Raw genomic sequence first — 15,618 nt, 5'->3', positions numbered from 1 at the left:
CTTCTCTTATTTCTCGTTTGCTGTTCGAACCGCGGGTTCGCCTGGCTGTGGAAAACGAGAACGAAACGAAACTGGACGACGTCGCGTAAACGGCGCGCGCGCGCGTGTACGATAAAGGTTAAACGGCGCGGCGAGGCAGGAATTAGGGGTTGCGATTATTATTGCGGAGGAACAGATCGAGGGATGCGCGAGGCGTAACGAACAAAACGACTCTACATGTATGTGTAACGTGTATTTACATGGCGAGAAAGAATTATGGAACGGAGGACGTAAAATAACGGCTAAGCTCGCGGGCGAGTTACTATCACGATATTGTAAACGATGAATTGTATAGTTATTATGTGTGTAAGAGTGAAAAAAAAGAAACACAAATTCAAGCACGTTGCAGAGGCGTGTACCTGATAATTCACGGCGCTGTTCGATGACGACGATCGGCCGATGTCTGCCTGCGAAGCGAGAGAGAAAGTCGAAGGAGACCTTCGTCGAGCATGAAGCGATCGATTTTACCTGAAGTAATTCCCCTCTTTAAACTGTTATAACGTGTTCACCATCCCTATCGTTACACTGAATTAATCTATGTGAAAATAGTATACGTGTGTCTCGCAGCTTCGAGTGGTCTAACGACAAACCGAGCCAGGAGTCAGCTATTAAATTGCTCTGTACGTGTGACACGTGCAACACCATAAATTCCACTCGCGAGCAGCGTAGAATCAATGATCGCGATGATCGCGTTCGATCGAGGAGCGGTATGGCGGTTTTCCCTTTGGGCAGACGAGCGGGAAGGTTGTCGTGGCTAATTTGCGGCCGGTGAACGACGTCGTCGAGCAACGCGCGTGGTACCAGGTGCCGGGATACCGCGCGGTGTCCGCCATTCCAATTTGATTCCAAGGTGTCGTACTAATATATTACAGAGATTTAATTGTAAGTTAAGCGGCGGTCACGCACGGGCCACGTGGCGGGCGACCGGCCGGTTAGTCTCTTTTGTAAATGAGAATAAGTGAATGAAATAAATATATATATACGTGACCGCGTAAGTGAAACAGAGACGCGTGGTGCTTTCTGTGTATCATATATCTCCTTTTCAGAGGTGCGATACAGGCTGAAGCTGGATCTCTCCGTCGATTTATGTAGGTAAATGGATTGCAATTAAAAATTCACACATTTGTCACGTAAACGTGCTATCATAAGGTGCTTATACATAACTTTCATCTTATTGTAGTATTATCGATTCTGTGGTTAGATGGACAAAAACTATTTGTAGTCTCCATTTACAACTTATTCAGCCGTGGCCGTGTAAGTTTCCGAGTGTTTGGATGTATTTCTCCCAGGAGCGTCGTGGCAAAACCTTTGGGATCCAAGACTATACGTAGACTATCGGTATACTTGTTTTCTCATGAGGCGAAACTTTTAATTCTTCACAAGCTAAAATAAAGAATAAACGAGAAAACAGACTAAGTTCTGATGCGGAACATACAGGTGCACGCTATTTACTAATCGATACAGATGCGAGGCCGCTCCTCAAAATGGATGGAGATCAAAATTCGACCCAGTTATTTTTTTAGTTCCAGAAAGTATTGTGCATCGTAATGCAAATAAATCACAGGTTGTATAACCGAATGAAAAATAAATTAGACTTCCGGAATTATTATATCGAGGTATGATAGTGCCACCATCCGTAAAAAGAGACTTCACTTAATATTAAAAGATCAGAAAAAAGTTAACCAATCTGAGAGCAGAAGCTGGGAAGAATAATTGAATTCTTATTTAAAAATCTCGAACAGCAGACTCATTCCTATAATGACATTTCTCTTAAGATACAAATTATGTTTTTAAAAATGACTTGTATATCACCGATATATGTATATTGATACGCGAGCTCCTCTCATTCTACAAGTGTTACATAATATATTGCAATTATTCACTTGACTTATGACATGTATAATTGCATGCATGCATACTATAATTTTTACTCGTGTTTTTACACACCCGTCTATTTTAATACGTATTACGAGAACGAATCACGATTTTGTTTGTTTCTCCAACCATACAAGTGTCGTAAGTGCTCATACAATGTTATCAGACGAAAGATTAATAACATTGATGTTACGTACTTCATGAAAGAATTTACTTAGTATTATCTAACTGGTATAACTTTGTTAGTCTGTATGTGCTTCTGTCGTCCTCGTTGTGTAATCTCTGAAGAGTACTACTTTAGAAGTAGGAAAATCACGTTCTTCTGTATACCTCTCACATTGTTATTGTTTCAATCGTTACAATCGATGAAATTAGTTCGCGTCGAACGACAACCAACCGGAAACCATCATGTTGGTACCAAGCAGATATACCCTCTGATTCTCATCTCATCATCTCCAAGAGATGACATCTTCATTATTTTATAATTAACTTTAAGTAAATACAACTTTTTTAACTCCTAGGCAAATTCTCTTGATGTCTTTCGTGAATTTTCTTCAACTGAGAATTTCAACTGCTCGTCAATAAAGCTCTGCTTTGGCCATGCATAAGGTTTCAGGGCTTTCATCAGCAGTTAAAAATTGTTGATACCATCGACAAGCCGTACGCTCATTCACTGCATCATTACCAAATGTAGCGTTAATGTTTCGGGAAGCTGCATGTACCCCATGATGTACCCTAAATTTCAGAATCGAAATAGCATTCGTTTCGAACCGATTAGATATTTTTAGAAAAGGATATATTATAAGCTAACTAACTAGTAAAGTAATTATTTTCTGTTCAGTGTGGAGCAAAGAAAATTGATAAGTTCTTAACAACTCAATTTATTAAGGCAAAGAAGCTCAATGCCATTCAAAAAGTATATCACAATATATCTGATTAGGCATTAAAGTACTATAACTATAATACAGAGTTTGTCATTTGTAGCTTATCCAGCCGTAGTAGCGGCTTTTCGGACGTTCAAGTATAATCCTCCTAAACACGTCGTGGTGATTCCTTTGGGATCCAAGACCATTGGGATACGTGTTTTCTCACAAACTGTAAACTCGTGATCCTTCATCATCGCTATGATACCGAGTTTCGCTTGCAGCAGTCCTAGTCGCATGCCTGGAATCAAAAAGTAATAGCTGTGAAACGAAACTGAAAACGTTTCTTTAATTATGAAAACATCAGTGATGCGACGCGCAGAGTATGATAAATATCCTAGAATATTACAGTGTCTAGCGCTTAGAATAAGATACTAATCTCAACATAAACGATCACTCGTTGCTGTCTTGTGTTATCCTTATCAGCTCGAGATCATCTCGTAAAAGTTTAATTCGATATATCTTTATCGATTTTTATCGATAGCGAGTCAAAAATATCGTAAAAGCTCGATAACATTGTGAACTACCACCTTCTGTGTTTTTTATGTAAGACCTGGCGCATATTGTTTCGAGAAGTTATATTTAGTTCCACTAACCAATGCAATTGTGAGGTCCATCTCCGAATGGGAAGTAAGTGTAATTCGGTCTGGATCTTTTGGCCTCATCGGTGAACCTGAGCGGGTCGAACTTCTCCGGCTCCGGGAAGAATTCCGGGTCGTAGTGCATGCCAGACATGGAAATAAAAACCGGTGTGTCTTTCTCTAATACCAAATCGGAATTGGGAACTTTGTATTCGGCGCAAGAGACTCGATCCAAGAATCCTAACGGCGGATATTTACGAAGAGTCTCCGATACCACCATATCGAGGTACGGTAGCGTCATGATCTGTAAAAGTTGAACAAAGTTACAATCTTCGATAAGTTAGGGAACAAACGCTAAATCTTTGTTTAAACAGAATCAGAGACTTTAACAAAGTGTATATTTGTTGTTGCTTAGGTAATCGTTAATAATGAACGTGTTTTGGGTTTGTCGGGGATCTCTTACCATGTCGTACGTGAGTTTGCCTTCGTTCTTGTCGACAGCATTCAGAATTTCTGTCCTCAATGTCTTCTGGATCTCAGGGTTCAAAGCTAACTCGTACAAAGTGAATGCCATGGTCGTGGACGATGTTTCAAAGCCGCCCGTGAAGAATATAGCCGCTTGCGCCACTAAATCATCGCCGTCCAATTCTACGAATTGTTCGAGACGTTAAAAAAAAAAGAAAAAAGGAAGTCGATAGAACTGGTAGCATTTCGAGAGGAGCTGCATTAATCTAATCGCAGAATGAAATGATATCAGCAGTTGCTTACTGAATCCGTCAATAGTTTCGTCTTTGTACTGCTCTTTGAGTTCGATCAAGAGATCGATCAGATCGTTCCTCTTTTCACCCGATTTTATCCGCTGATTGATCACGCTCCAGAATACGCTACGCAGATACATGCTGGGGCCCTTTCCGAAGAATTTCGGTTTGAGATACTTGGCCAGGTTCGGGAAAAAGAATATGGTCGTGAAATCGAGGCTACGAATAAAATTGTAGGTGAAGATCTCTCTGCCAATTTGACGGAACGTCGATTTCGGATCGAGCAGTGCGTTCGCTTTCAGGCCAAACGCGACGGAGCCGATCATGTCCGTGGTAAAACTCGCGCATACTTCCTTCATCTCTAGTACTTTGCCGCTGCCTGCAACGCAAATTGTTGTTCTCCAATTATTGCAGAAAAATTTCAAAACGGTTTTACGCATCAAAGATATCAACGTCTGAACGAAAACTTCCACACATTTTATGGCACGCTATCTCGGTTTGTTATACGCAGTGGATTTAGAATTTTTCATGTTACAATATTAATAGCGAAAATCAATATTTACGCTTAAACACAAACAGTAATTATGTTTAAGTGCGATAATAATCAATCGCGGTATGTATGTGGGATGAGTAGGATCGTTGCGTAAATATTCACGCGAAAAACATAATGGAGTATACATTGCATCTCACTTCATTTAATAAGCGAATTATTCCACACTGTATTAATATGTTATTCGCTCTTCAATTGCGCGATAAAGTAGAAATAGTTAATTTGTTTACGTCTATGGCCACACATATAAACATTTGTTTCTTCATTTTTATTGATACCTAACGGCACATAACGGTCAACGTTATGGTTGTTTGTGCCTGCTAATTCTGCTCTCCATTTGTTTATTTCGCTGTTTCAATTCTTATCGGTAAAAAGTCGTAATCAAACAAAAAAATTAAGTCATTTTTTTTCGTACTATAAGAAAGACGTCCCTGAAGTGATTAAGTACACTTTTAGGACTTATATATGTGTGCAATATAGTAATTCGATAAAAATGATAGCGTAATAAATGAGAATAAAAAGCACACATTGAACCCCTTTGTTAGACAGCGATAAGAAAATTAGCACAGGATGGAATAATAACTAAAGGGAGATAAAACAAATTGGCCAGATTATTTAAACGAAAACTGGAACACTGTTCAGATAATTTGTTCAACCTTTGTACCAAGAATTTCACTCACCCTCCAAATTGTATGATTCGAAGTGTTTGTCCAAGTCGGTGGTGAGCACCACCATCAGTTCGAACATTTTCTTCAATTTTCCCGAGGTGAAAATAGGCGTCAACTTCGTCCTGAGATGCTTCCATCCAGGATTTTTCATCATGAACAAATTCGCGTATCCGAGGCGATCATTTTTCTCGTCCGTGCCTGCGAATCTGTCGGAGAATACGTTGAAATCCTTGACCAGGACATGTTTCACCAGTTCAGGATCGCGCACTAGCAAATACGGCTGGTCGAAGACGTAGAAGCCCACGTAAGGCAAGCCTTTCGACTGTTCGTACAGGTCCCTCACGAACTCAGTGTTCGATTTCCTTAGCAGAACACAGTCCACGAAGTTTCCTACGAACGGCGTTGGAGACAACTCGGTGACTCCTCGTTTCAGCCAGTACTTGAATTTACGGGTCATGAACATGTAGGCGGCCATCAACAGGGACATGAAGACGATGAGGCCATCCAGGCCCCAGTATGGGGTTATCACAGCCATTTCCAATGGATCTAAATTAAAGAAAACATTTTGTATGAAGTTTGATGAAATTGAATTGTGAAAAACTTGTTTCGCGACTCGTACTTCATGAAATATGTTACAAAGTAGAGAAAACAGCAGCAGCTAATTAGTCATAAATTTTTTGAGATTCAACAAGAAACTGATTATACAAGGAAATACTCCATGCAGTAGTTAATAAATCAAACATAGTCTCAATATGTCCTGGCTGTAGATAAATATGTGAATGTACTTTGTACAATATTCTCTACTGTTCAGAAGAAGCAACGCGAAACGGAAATAATCGTTTCTTCGGAATGAAAAGTGGTAGCTTATAATAAATTTGGAGTTTCGCTAGCATCGAAATTAGGCGAGCTACCACGAAAACGAGATAAAAGGGAAAGTAATCTAATCGTTATTTACAATTCGCAAAAAGGAGATGTACGTATCACTGCAACAGGAACACTCCTTGATTATCGTAAATACTGTCACGTTTCAGGCACCAGATTCACATCTCCACGAGGAATACTTCTCAACCTACAGGCTGCGCTATTAAAAGTGGCGTTCGTACTATCAGCCAGGGCTGTATATATCCAACAGTAAGATTTGCGAAACTTCCCCTTCCCTAAAGTTTAGATATTGGTGAATCACTGTTTGCTGTTACGGTCCGCACGATTTATCTACAATTTTAAATATACTTTGTTTTACTCTACTTTTACGGAGAGGAGATATTAAGAAATGACATTTCATTTTCACTAATTTCGACTCGCAATATAAGTTCGATTAGATTTCTGCACTTCATTGATCAATGTTCAATAAACATCAATTATTTATATTATTAGCTAGAAAAGAACTGACGCTGAGTGACAACATTGTACAAAGTACTGCAATTATTATCTCAAAAATTATCAAATATTTAAAACTGATAGGACGATGACCTTTTAACTGCTTTGTGCGTTGAATCATAGGCTTCGCGTCCAAGTACTGGAATGTTATACTACATCGAAACAGTTTGAAGTAGTAGAAAATTTGTGAAATTCGAAAGAATGAAAAGTGCATGAAATGAAAAAAATTCGGCTGGATACACTCTTTATCTCGAAATTATCAGTTCAATCTTAACAGTTAGGCTCTTGATTTTTTTTGACATGGGTATCAATTAAATCTGGTGCTCGAACTCCGCAAACGATTATTCTTCAATTTTTCAGTTTTGCAGAATATCAATAACAAATCGAAGACACCGAAGGTATAATTTGCTTCGACCCTGATTTCATACTAATACGATCTGTTCTATTGATATTGCTTATGCGGTAGTGTTTTCCTTGGCTAGTCGTTTTCGAAATAGAGATGATAATAGAAATGCTGGAAACCAGTAATAGAAAGTCGGTGGAAATTTCAGGGGGGCGAGAAAAACAGAAGGAGGTTTAAAAAGATTGAAATTTCAAGAATTTGTTTATCAGAACGCACATTCGCTGGCTCAAATCTTTGAACTTTTAGGCCTTCGCGATGGCCTATGTCTTCACACTCCTCGCTTCAAAATTACGTAATTTCTTCATTTAGTCAGAATTTGGATAATCGTTAGTCTCGGTTCTCGTTTCTCACATCATAAAAGGACATTCAGTTTTCGACTATCCATGTGTTTGTTAATTACTAAATGGCATTTAAATTACTGCCTTAACGTTTACGTAAGTTCGCGATCCATTATTTCTTATTGACGCACATTCGCGTTACGTTCAATATTAATACATATTATTTATTTATATGAACCAATTTTTTTTACTGAAAAAAGGCTACAAATCTCTTCTTTACGACATTTTGTCGAATACTTATGCTCGACGTCGGTGTGTTTTTACAGCTTTCAGCGTGCCTGCAAATTTCCTACTTAGCATAACAACATAAACAAGTTCTTAAAAGATGCTAAAGTAATTCTCGCGCTGGATCCTCGAACAGCCTGTTAACTGCTCAGCTTTGAAATTACTTGCGATTTCGTACGTTTCGACGAGTGTTCACCCAACGGAATAATTGCTGGGCACATCTAGAACATAAACACCAACTTCCTAATTAACCAGTCTTTAATTACTAAACTTCGCTGCGTCGAGGATTCGAAGCGTTTCAATGACCGGATGCCCGCGCAACGGAAAACACCGGTTAACTGCTACGAATTAATAAAGGTGGCAACTCCTTAATAAACATCAACGCTCGTATCTATCATACTTCTGAGCCGCTCTTGCATCCAATGGAATCTTAAATAATCTTCTTTCCGCGGTAAACTTATTAACACTCTTGTTACTAGAACTATCATTCTGTACATCGCATTTGATCCTCCTGCAGAAGACTTTCATCGATCGGATGCTGTTCTTCGCGAACAGAGGTCAAAAAACTGTTTCTCAGCCAGGAAGAAAAAATCTGGAATCGTTTCCAGGATGGAGCGTTCGCCGAGGTGGAAATGATTCGCGAAATGGCCCGTATCATAGCCGGTTGACACGCGCACGATAGGAGTAATTGCAGCGTCAATGCCTCGGCCAGGATTCGTCCCTCGAAGCATTCAATTCGCCTGCTCGGTTTCAATTCTCGCCGGCCCCATCCGCGTACCCGCCGTGACTCGTCGTGACTCGAAAATTACCGTTCGTGATACGTTTACGAGTTCGAAACGGACACGCCTGCAACAGTCTCCCTACGACACGCTCAGAATTTCTGTTCGAACCGTTGATTACACGGTCGCAGTAGCGTGCTGTGCTCGCCAATGGAAAACTTTAGCACGCATATCTGCGCGGTTGTTCAAAAGAAATCGTCCGCTTGTGACGTGGGAAACGTTCTTTACCAGCAGCACTATCAACGATAAAAACAGTTATGAGTTCGCGTGATGACAAACGAAAAACAGGTGTTTGAGTGTTATGTAAAATGTCGAATGGACGTCTATGATAACAGTGTAACAGAAATCGTGGTTATGCGAAACGAAAGTAGCGGGGTTGTCCGGGATGTTCGCCCCGATTTTCTCTAGATGGCATAAGGACAGATCTGAATATACCGGAATGATTGAAAACACACGACATGCGTACATATTCTAAAAGACGGTATACGAGACATATTTAGAAAAAATTTTTGGCTACGATACGTTAATTTTTATCAGTTTTATACGCTTTCGAACATTGGAAATGAGAAAGTGCATCATAGGCATCTAATACCTTTTTTGCCTATCGGAAGGACAAAAATGTCACACAAGCAGCAAACAAGACATGTTGTTTATGACGAGGACGATTTAGCTAAAAGAATTGTGCGAAAGGTTGCGGCCTAGCTGCGTCTTCTACTACAGATGAAGATCAAATTGAAACACTGATAGATAACCCATACTATACGACACATGTATCAGCAGAAACGTTAAAAATGTCAAAAGTTTAGCTACGTAAACTGTTTCAATGTATGAATTCCCCACGATTTAACGGAAAAGTTGCAACTCATTCTATGATTGCAACGAGGAGACAGCAGTTTCGAAGCAAGCACTGATAGAGGATGAAAAATGAATCTTTTACAATAATGTTAAACGAAAAAAGTGTTGCGAAATGCGGAATGAACCGTCAGCCACTTTTAGCCACCTCAAAAACCAATCTACATCCGAAAAATATCATACTCTGTGTCTAGTGGGATTGAAAAGGAACCCTGTAGCAAACAATGAGGCGATAAATTCATGAAAGTATTACTGCCTAAAGGAATTAAAGATAAAAATCGAACGAAAACGTCCAAAAATAGGGAATCAAATAGGCGTCGTGTTTGATCAGGACAATGCGCTTATTCGCGTAATACGCTTTACGTATTGTCACGTGTCTTTGACAACTCGACGAAAGTTATTGTCGTCTATTTCGATTATTATAAAATTCCCTTAATGAAAACAATTTCGACTCTTCGATCGAGATAAAAAATTATAGAAAAAAGTTTTTCGCCAAAAGATCTGAGAGGACCTAGAAGGATGGAGTATTCAAGTTGTCAGAAAAGTGGAGAAAGGTGTGGAATAGAAATACCTGTACAATGGCATTAAGATTTATGTGTGTTGCGCCCCAATTTTCCTTTAAAATTGGCACGAAGTTTACAAACAATTTAATAATTAGAATCAATATTGTTTTGTAATGGATAAGTGGAAAATGCAACGCGCGTATCTATCAATTCAATATCATATGGCGGAAGATATGAAACTTTGTTCTATACATTCTGAAAGATTGCAAACACTTACTTTTATTGCTCTTGTCGAGCTTTATCTTCCATTATCAATTACATACTTGTGATATTAGCAGAAATATTTTGTAATTAAACAGCAGTGGTTAATCAGCTGTGCGAAAGCGATAAAACAATGTTAAGTATATTTGCGAAGTGCAATCATGTCTGTTTGCAATTTCAATTATATTCTACAAGAAATGATATGAATTTCAAGGACTGCGCGAGATAGAATCAAAATCTAAGTATATTTTTATTCTACTGTTCTGTAAAGTCGATAACTATGATTTGTGCAAAGTAAAATCCCTAGATACATCGCCTCTGCGACCATTATCGGAATCCATCGTTGGTGGGAAAAGGAAGATAGGCGATAATTTTAATTTCTCGCGAAGTCACTCCAGGTCAAAAGGTTTTCGCTGCTGCGTTAGACACGCGATTGTCCAGAAGGCCTGATTCTCAATTTAAACCACATTCGTCGTTAAGAATCGTCTCACGTTCAATCCTCCTCTGTCTTCTTCCTTTTCTGGCCGTACGTAAATTGGTACTGTACTCACAATCAGTCACTCATATCGGTTAAACGCACCCCAGGCTACATTTTCTACAGGCCAACAAAGTAGCCTGCTAAATACATGCATGTGCTCCACAGCCGTCCTTCTACTTTGCACTCATACTTGTATCTTTCGGCTTGTGCACGCCTCTGAATTTCGCTCGTGTATTTCGTTTCGCCAAAAGTGTTCACGCGACTGGTTTCAAGTAGAAATCGACGTACCGACACGCAAGCCGTTGTTAAACGCTTCAGGCCCTGAAACACTTTGAAATAATGAGCCGTAGGAGTGTGTACATTGTACGTGGAAGTGCAGGAGTACGTGCAGACATTCCTGCGGAGAAAACACATTTTACTGAAGGCTAAACAGTAGATAACTCGGATGTAATCTGGAACGTATAGAAAAATAGAGCGAAAACTTTAACTAAACTGTTGATAATTAATAATAACTGGCATAATGATATCCAGTGTTAATTGCGGGATCTTATTAAAGTCGATAATTGTACGGAATATTTTTTGCGTATCTGAGTAAAGATTCAAGCTTTTATCTCTTCGAATTTTTGCCGATTCACTCGTCGATTTACCCAACATGTAAACTTTGTGCGATCTTACGACCTCATTACCTATCTATCACTCGATGTTATTGAATGTTCAACTGTTAACATTGATTTTCATTTTTAGTCAATTTAATGATCAATTATCAATGACGAAGACCGCCACTTTCTAGAGTAATTTATTTAATTCTTCAAATATGCAATTTTAGATATCGATCTTAGTATCGATGGAATCGACTACAGTCGACTTTGACGACTATGAGGCTGTATCTCTATCTGTAGAAGAAAATCGATGCTGTTAACCGGTACAAGAGAAGGAAGAGCACGATTGGTATAAACGGAGTGTCGGTAATTGCAAATAGCAAGGATAGATAAGCAAACAAATGAAGTACAGATGAAAGTCTATTACGAAAATATCTTAAATGTGTGTTCAGTGTATTTCTTAGGTCAAATTCCTGAGATTTCACAATCCTACTTATGTCTCATTTACAACGTTACCAACAGAATGTAGAAACAGATCGCAGCGCTCGACATGGTGGGAATTGAAAAGTCAATTTTGATTTGAATCGTGTTGAAGTATTACAATATCAATGAGAACAAGGAAGTAGAAATTTAAATATTTCAGAAAGATTGGAAACCCTTCTAATTTTTTTTATTTTAAAGAATATCTCATAAGTTTCCCGGTGTAACATAGCTATGGATTTAACTTTATTTCAATAGTAATCGTCCTGTTATTTGACATAGAAATTATAATACTAATCTTATAAATAATTTTGTAAAATGATTTTATAAGTATTATAAAATAAGTAGTAATCTTTAAATGTAATTTAAACGAGTAATCTTCCTTCGATAACAAGTTAGCATTTTAGTATCTGTAGATGTGCATCGATTTAGTTAATCGCAAGTAGATTTAATCAGTCGTGTTGCGGCTTTGACCGGTAGCAGAGGGCAAGTCTGATTTCCGCGACTAGCTAAATCTACTGGCAGTGATTTCAATCACAGCGCGCTGCCACTTTTGTTGATTTTCTCTCATTACAATTTTAGCAGTGCCGTACACTTAAAGAAAAACGGACACTAGGATTGAATGAATAGAAGGGTTGCACAGTATCGGTGTAGTTTTCAAAATTCTTTTAAATCTGAAACGAACTCGAAATAATTCTCTCACAGACTAATGAAATGTTGATTGTTCGATTGCATACGATTTCTAAACATGGCACCCTTAATCGCAGAAAGGGTGACAGAACAACTGATCTTCGGTACGATCGGTATGTCGGTTCATGGAGCACAAAGTCCACAAGTTTGCAAGATTGTCCCAGTCCTCGTCCGTGGTAGGACTTTGTATAGCTGGATTTCTGTCCATCGAGCTTAGATAGTTCTTCCAGCATCCAATAGGTGGCGGAAAAGAGGAGTCCAGGTCACTTTGAATGAATTCTGTTCCTTTTATTATTTTAAATCGAATTAATAAATTTTATATTTTTAATTTTTCAAATTTAAATCTTGCAATCGATTCTCGCATATTATAATTACTATGCGCAATATATCTGTTACAAATATTCATGATTGTTTCAGTTATATTTGATTAAAATGTAAATTAGCAATGTAAAAAGGAAACTTGTTTCTTCAAGTTCACTTTGAACTTCCATTAATCTTATTTTCTCCGGAGTAAAAGGAAAAATGCAATGCGATTAATCGCATGACTCTGATAACTAACACATATATATCTTACATTAAAATAACAATAATTTAACAACGTCCCCGATTGAAATTGGTTATCAGCGTTTATCGATATTTATCGCATCCGTTATCACTGTGCCCGAAAGTATCCTTTACATAAGCCCGTTTTAAGCCTCCTTACCAGAAGAAACGTATCTTCTTATCTACCGTATCGACTTTACTCTCAGCACGGTCTACAGTAAAAGAGAACCAAGCAACGAATTCGTACGAGTTCAGAGAAATGTTCGAGAGGCTAATCAATTCTGTGGTTACCCATCCGTTCGCGTAGATCGAAGAAACCTTCGAACGAACCAGAATTTCCACCCTCGAAACAGCGGAAGGACGCAAAAAACTATTTCTCCATCCCGCTCCCCGCGGTTTCCCCGATTGGGTTCGATTCTATCCCCCCGAGGAGGACGGGCAGGGAGGTGTGCGCGGATTACACGGTATCGCGGCCGATCGTCTCATGAATTAGGCATCGGACAAGTTAATGAAAGTTTTCCCGGGCCATTACGCCTAATAATAGAGCAGGCCCACCGCTGTCTTCTGGTTGGCCCGTTTCGGGCCCGAGACACAGTGGTAGCCCCGAAACGAGCGCGTTCTCCCGTGTCCGCAGGACACGTCCAACGATGGACGTGGACCGAGCGAAATAAAATTGCCAACTTAAATAACTCGCGGTTGATTATAATTTTCGGCGGGGCCCGGGCCCCGAAACAAATACTTTATGACCGTATTCGGCATACGGAATAAGGTGATACGCGTAAATTATAGTTATTTCGCGTCTGGCTCTATTACGCGCGCGTATAATAGGCGCGACCGGCGCGTATAATTATTATGATAAACATTACCGTTGGCGATCCACCCGGAGCCCTTTTCACCGTTACACACGTCGCGTTGCCGGTATCGCGCTTCGTTGCCGCGTACGCACGATTTACGGCTGTCACCGGTGAAGGGGTGAACGCGAAATTTCCTTTTTTCCTCGCCTATTTTTATTCTTCTTTTTTCAAGGGGGTATTGCACATACGCGAAGTGGGCGCGCGCAAGATCGTCTCGAAAATTCGTGCGACCACGCGTGTGATCGGAATTGATGGCTGCGCTCGCTCGTGAAATTGTTTTCGCGAAGACACCCCTCCCGCGGAGAACAGGAAGAAACGGCCCGCGCGTCCCCGCCGTCCCCGGTTGTACCGCTGAAGAAATGATGTGTACCGCGAGCGAGAGAGTGATTGATCGTCATTGAACGGTGTGGGAAGTGAGTGGTTCGTTGGTTGAGATATGATTGGACGGTAGATGTTCTTCCCTTTTTTTCATTTTTTGTGTCGCTTGATGTATTACGCGCGAGATTTGGGAAATTGTTTAATAAATTCCTGGTCGTATTACGGTTATGCGATTATTTTATTACAGATTCGAATGAAAGAGAAGGAGATTCGTAGAATAAAAGTTTCAAGTTCTAGAATAGAATATATTGAATGCGTGTAGAAGCTAAGCGAAAAATTTGAATTTAAATTCCAGTTGAATTTCTGAAACCATCGCGTTTGAATCGAAATGGTTGGATTTGAATTTACAGTTCCAAACTTGAATCGAAATATTCGCATTTCAATTTGAAAATCCTTTGAAAACTTATGAAAGACGTAATCAGTTACATATTGCCATTCTTTATTACGAAAATTCGCCTCAGACTTACAAAGAGAACACCCTGTAATTTTAATAACTAATAAGCCTTAATAGCGAACGTTATCGCATATATTTTCTCTCCGTTATTTAAAACCCTTTAAAATGTCTTATTTCGTCGTAAACGCGATCGTGATCAACCTTAAATTTGTGTCGAGTTCGATATAGTTACATCGGCTGCAGATTAGCACGCCGCTTATACGTTATGCGTGATGTTTAATGCATGGCGTTTCGTCGTGTGCGTTGAGGGCGTAGAAAATTGAATCGGAATTCGGATCGATACGCGACAGGAGCTCAGGAGGTTCACTTATCTCCTATCTGGACCGAACGATGGACCGTTGCGTCGAATAGATACGAACGATTCCTATAATCAATCGAATTTGCAGAGTTCTCGAGCGTTCGCTTTGAGAAAAAAGGAACGTCTTACTATTCGTTAGAATTTTTTATTTAGACCTTCGGTATAAATTCATACAAAGTAGAAACCGTGACTTTGTCTTCCCACGTGTCCTTCGATTTAACGTTTCACAATTGTGTGCCACAATTTAAAAAAAAAAATTTCTACCAAATAGGATATGAACATCGTTCTCCATAGAATCTGATGAACTGTGCGCAAATTAATGTTCCAATTAATTTTGTAACACGTCTACAAGCGAATTTCAGCTAATTTTCTATCGCAAAGGGAATGTCGTCGCTGGAGGAAATTGGAAAGGGAAGAAAGTCTGTGATGAATCAGTCAGAACTGCATAGTTTCCACAGCAACTAGATTTTCCTGCGGACGAGTGCGGATTGGCCGGTTATTTCGCAGGAAACGGTGCCGGGAAAGACGAAACCGGAAACGGCGAGCTGCGAATGCGGAATCCGCTCGAAATTGCCGCTAGCTGGCTCGCCCGTTGGTCAGACGAATGGAATTTCCGCTCGAAAGTTCGGCTTTGCTCGTTTTTCAAGGACGAGCCGAAAGGAACGCAAAGATTGCGCCGGGGCATGAATTCGAGGACCATTTGGACCGTTGC

At 39.7% G+C, this 15,618-nt stretch overlaps 2 protein-coding genes across 2 annotated transcripts in view; both read right to left on the bottom strand.

Annotated features, from left to right (window-relative positions):
* Positions 1 to 15,618, bottom strand: part of Cwo (transcription factor cwo) — a 377,930-nt gene that overhangs the window by 225,739 nt on the left and 136,573 nt on the right. The gene's annotated exons all lie outside the window — the stretch shown is intronic.
* Positions 2,841 to 6,372, bottom strand: Cyp6aq1 (cytochrome P450 6AQ1). Its single transcript, XM_076898228.1, has 6 exons — positions 6,350 to 6,372; positions 5,403 to 5,940; positions 4,187 to 4,551; positions 3,882 to 4,066; positions 3,434 to 3,722; positions 2,841 to 3,078 (listed from the first exon to the last, which is right to left on the bottom strand). The coding sequence occupies exons 2-6, from the start codon at positions 5,927 to 5,929 to the stop codon at positions 2,900 to 2,902; spliced, it is 1,545 nt and encodes a 514-aa protein (XP_076754343.1). The 5' UTR covers positions 5,930 to 5,940; positions 6,350 to 6,372; the 3' UTR covers positions 2,841 to 2,899.

Source organism: Xylocopa sonorina, chromosome 7, assembly GCF_050948175.1.
Source record: "Xylocopa sonorina isolate GNS202 chromosome 7, iyXylSono1_principal, whole genome shotgun sequence".
NCBI classification, from domain to species: domain Eukaryota; kingdom Metazoa; phylum Arthropoda; class Insecta; order Hymenoptera; family Apidae; genus Xylocopa; species Xylocopa sonorina.
Note: the sequence above shows the minus strand (reverse complement) of the source record. Positions and strands in the feature narration are given on the sequence as shown.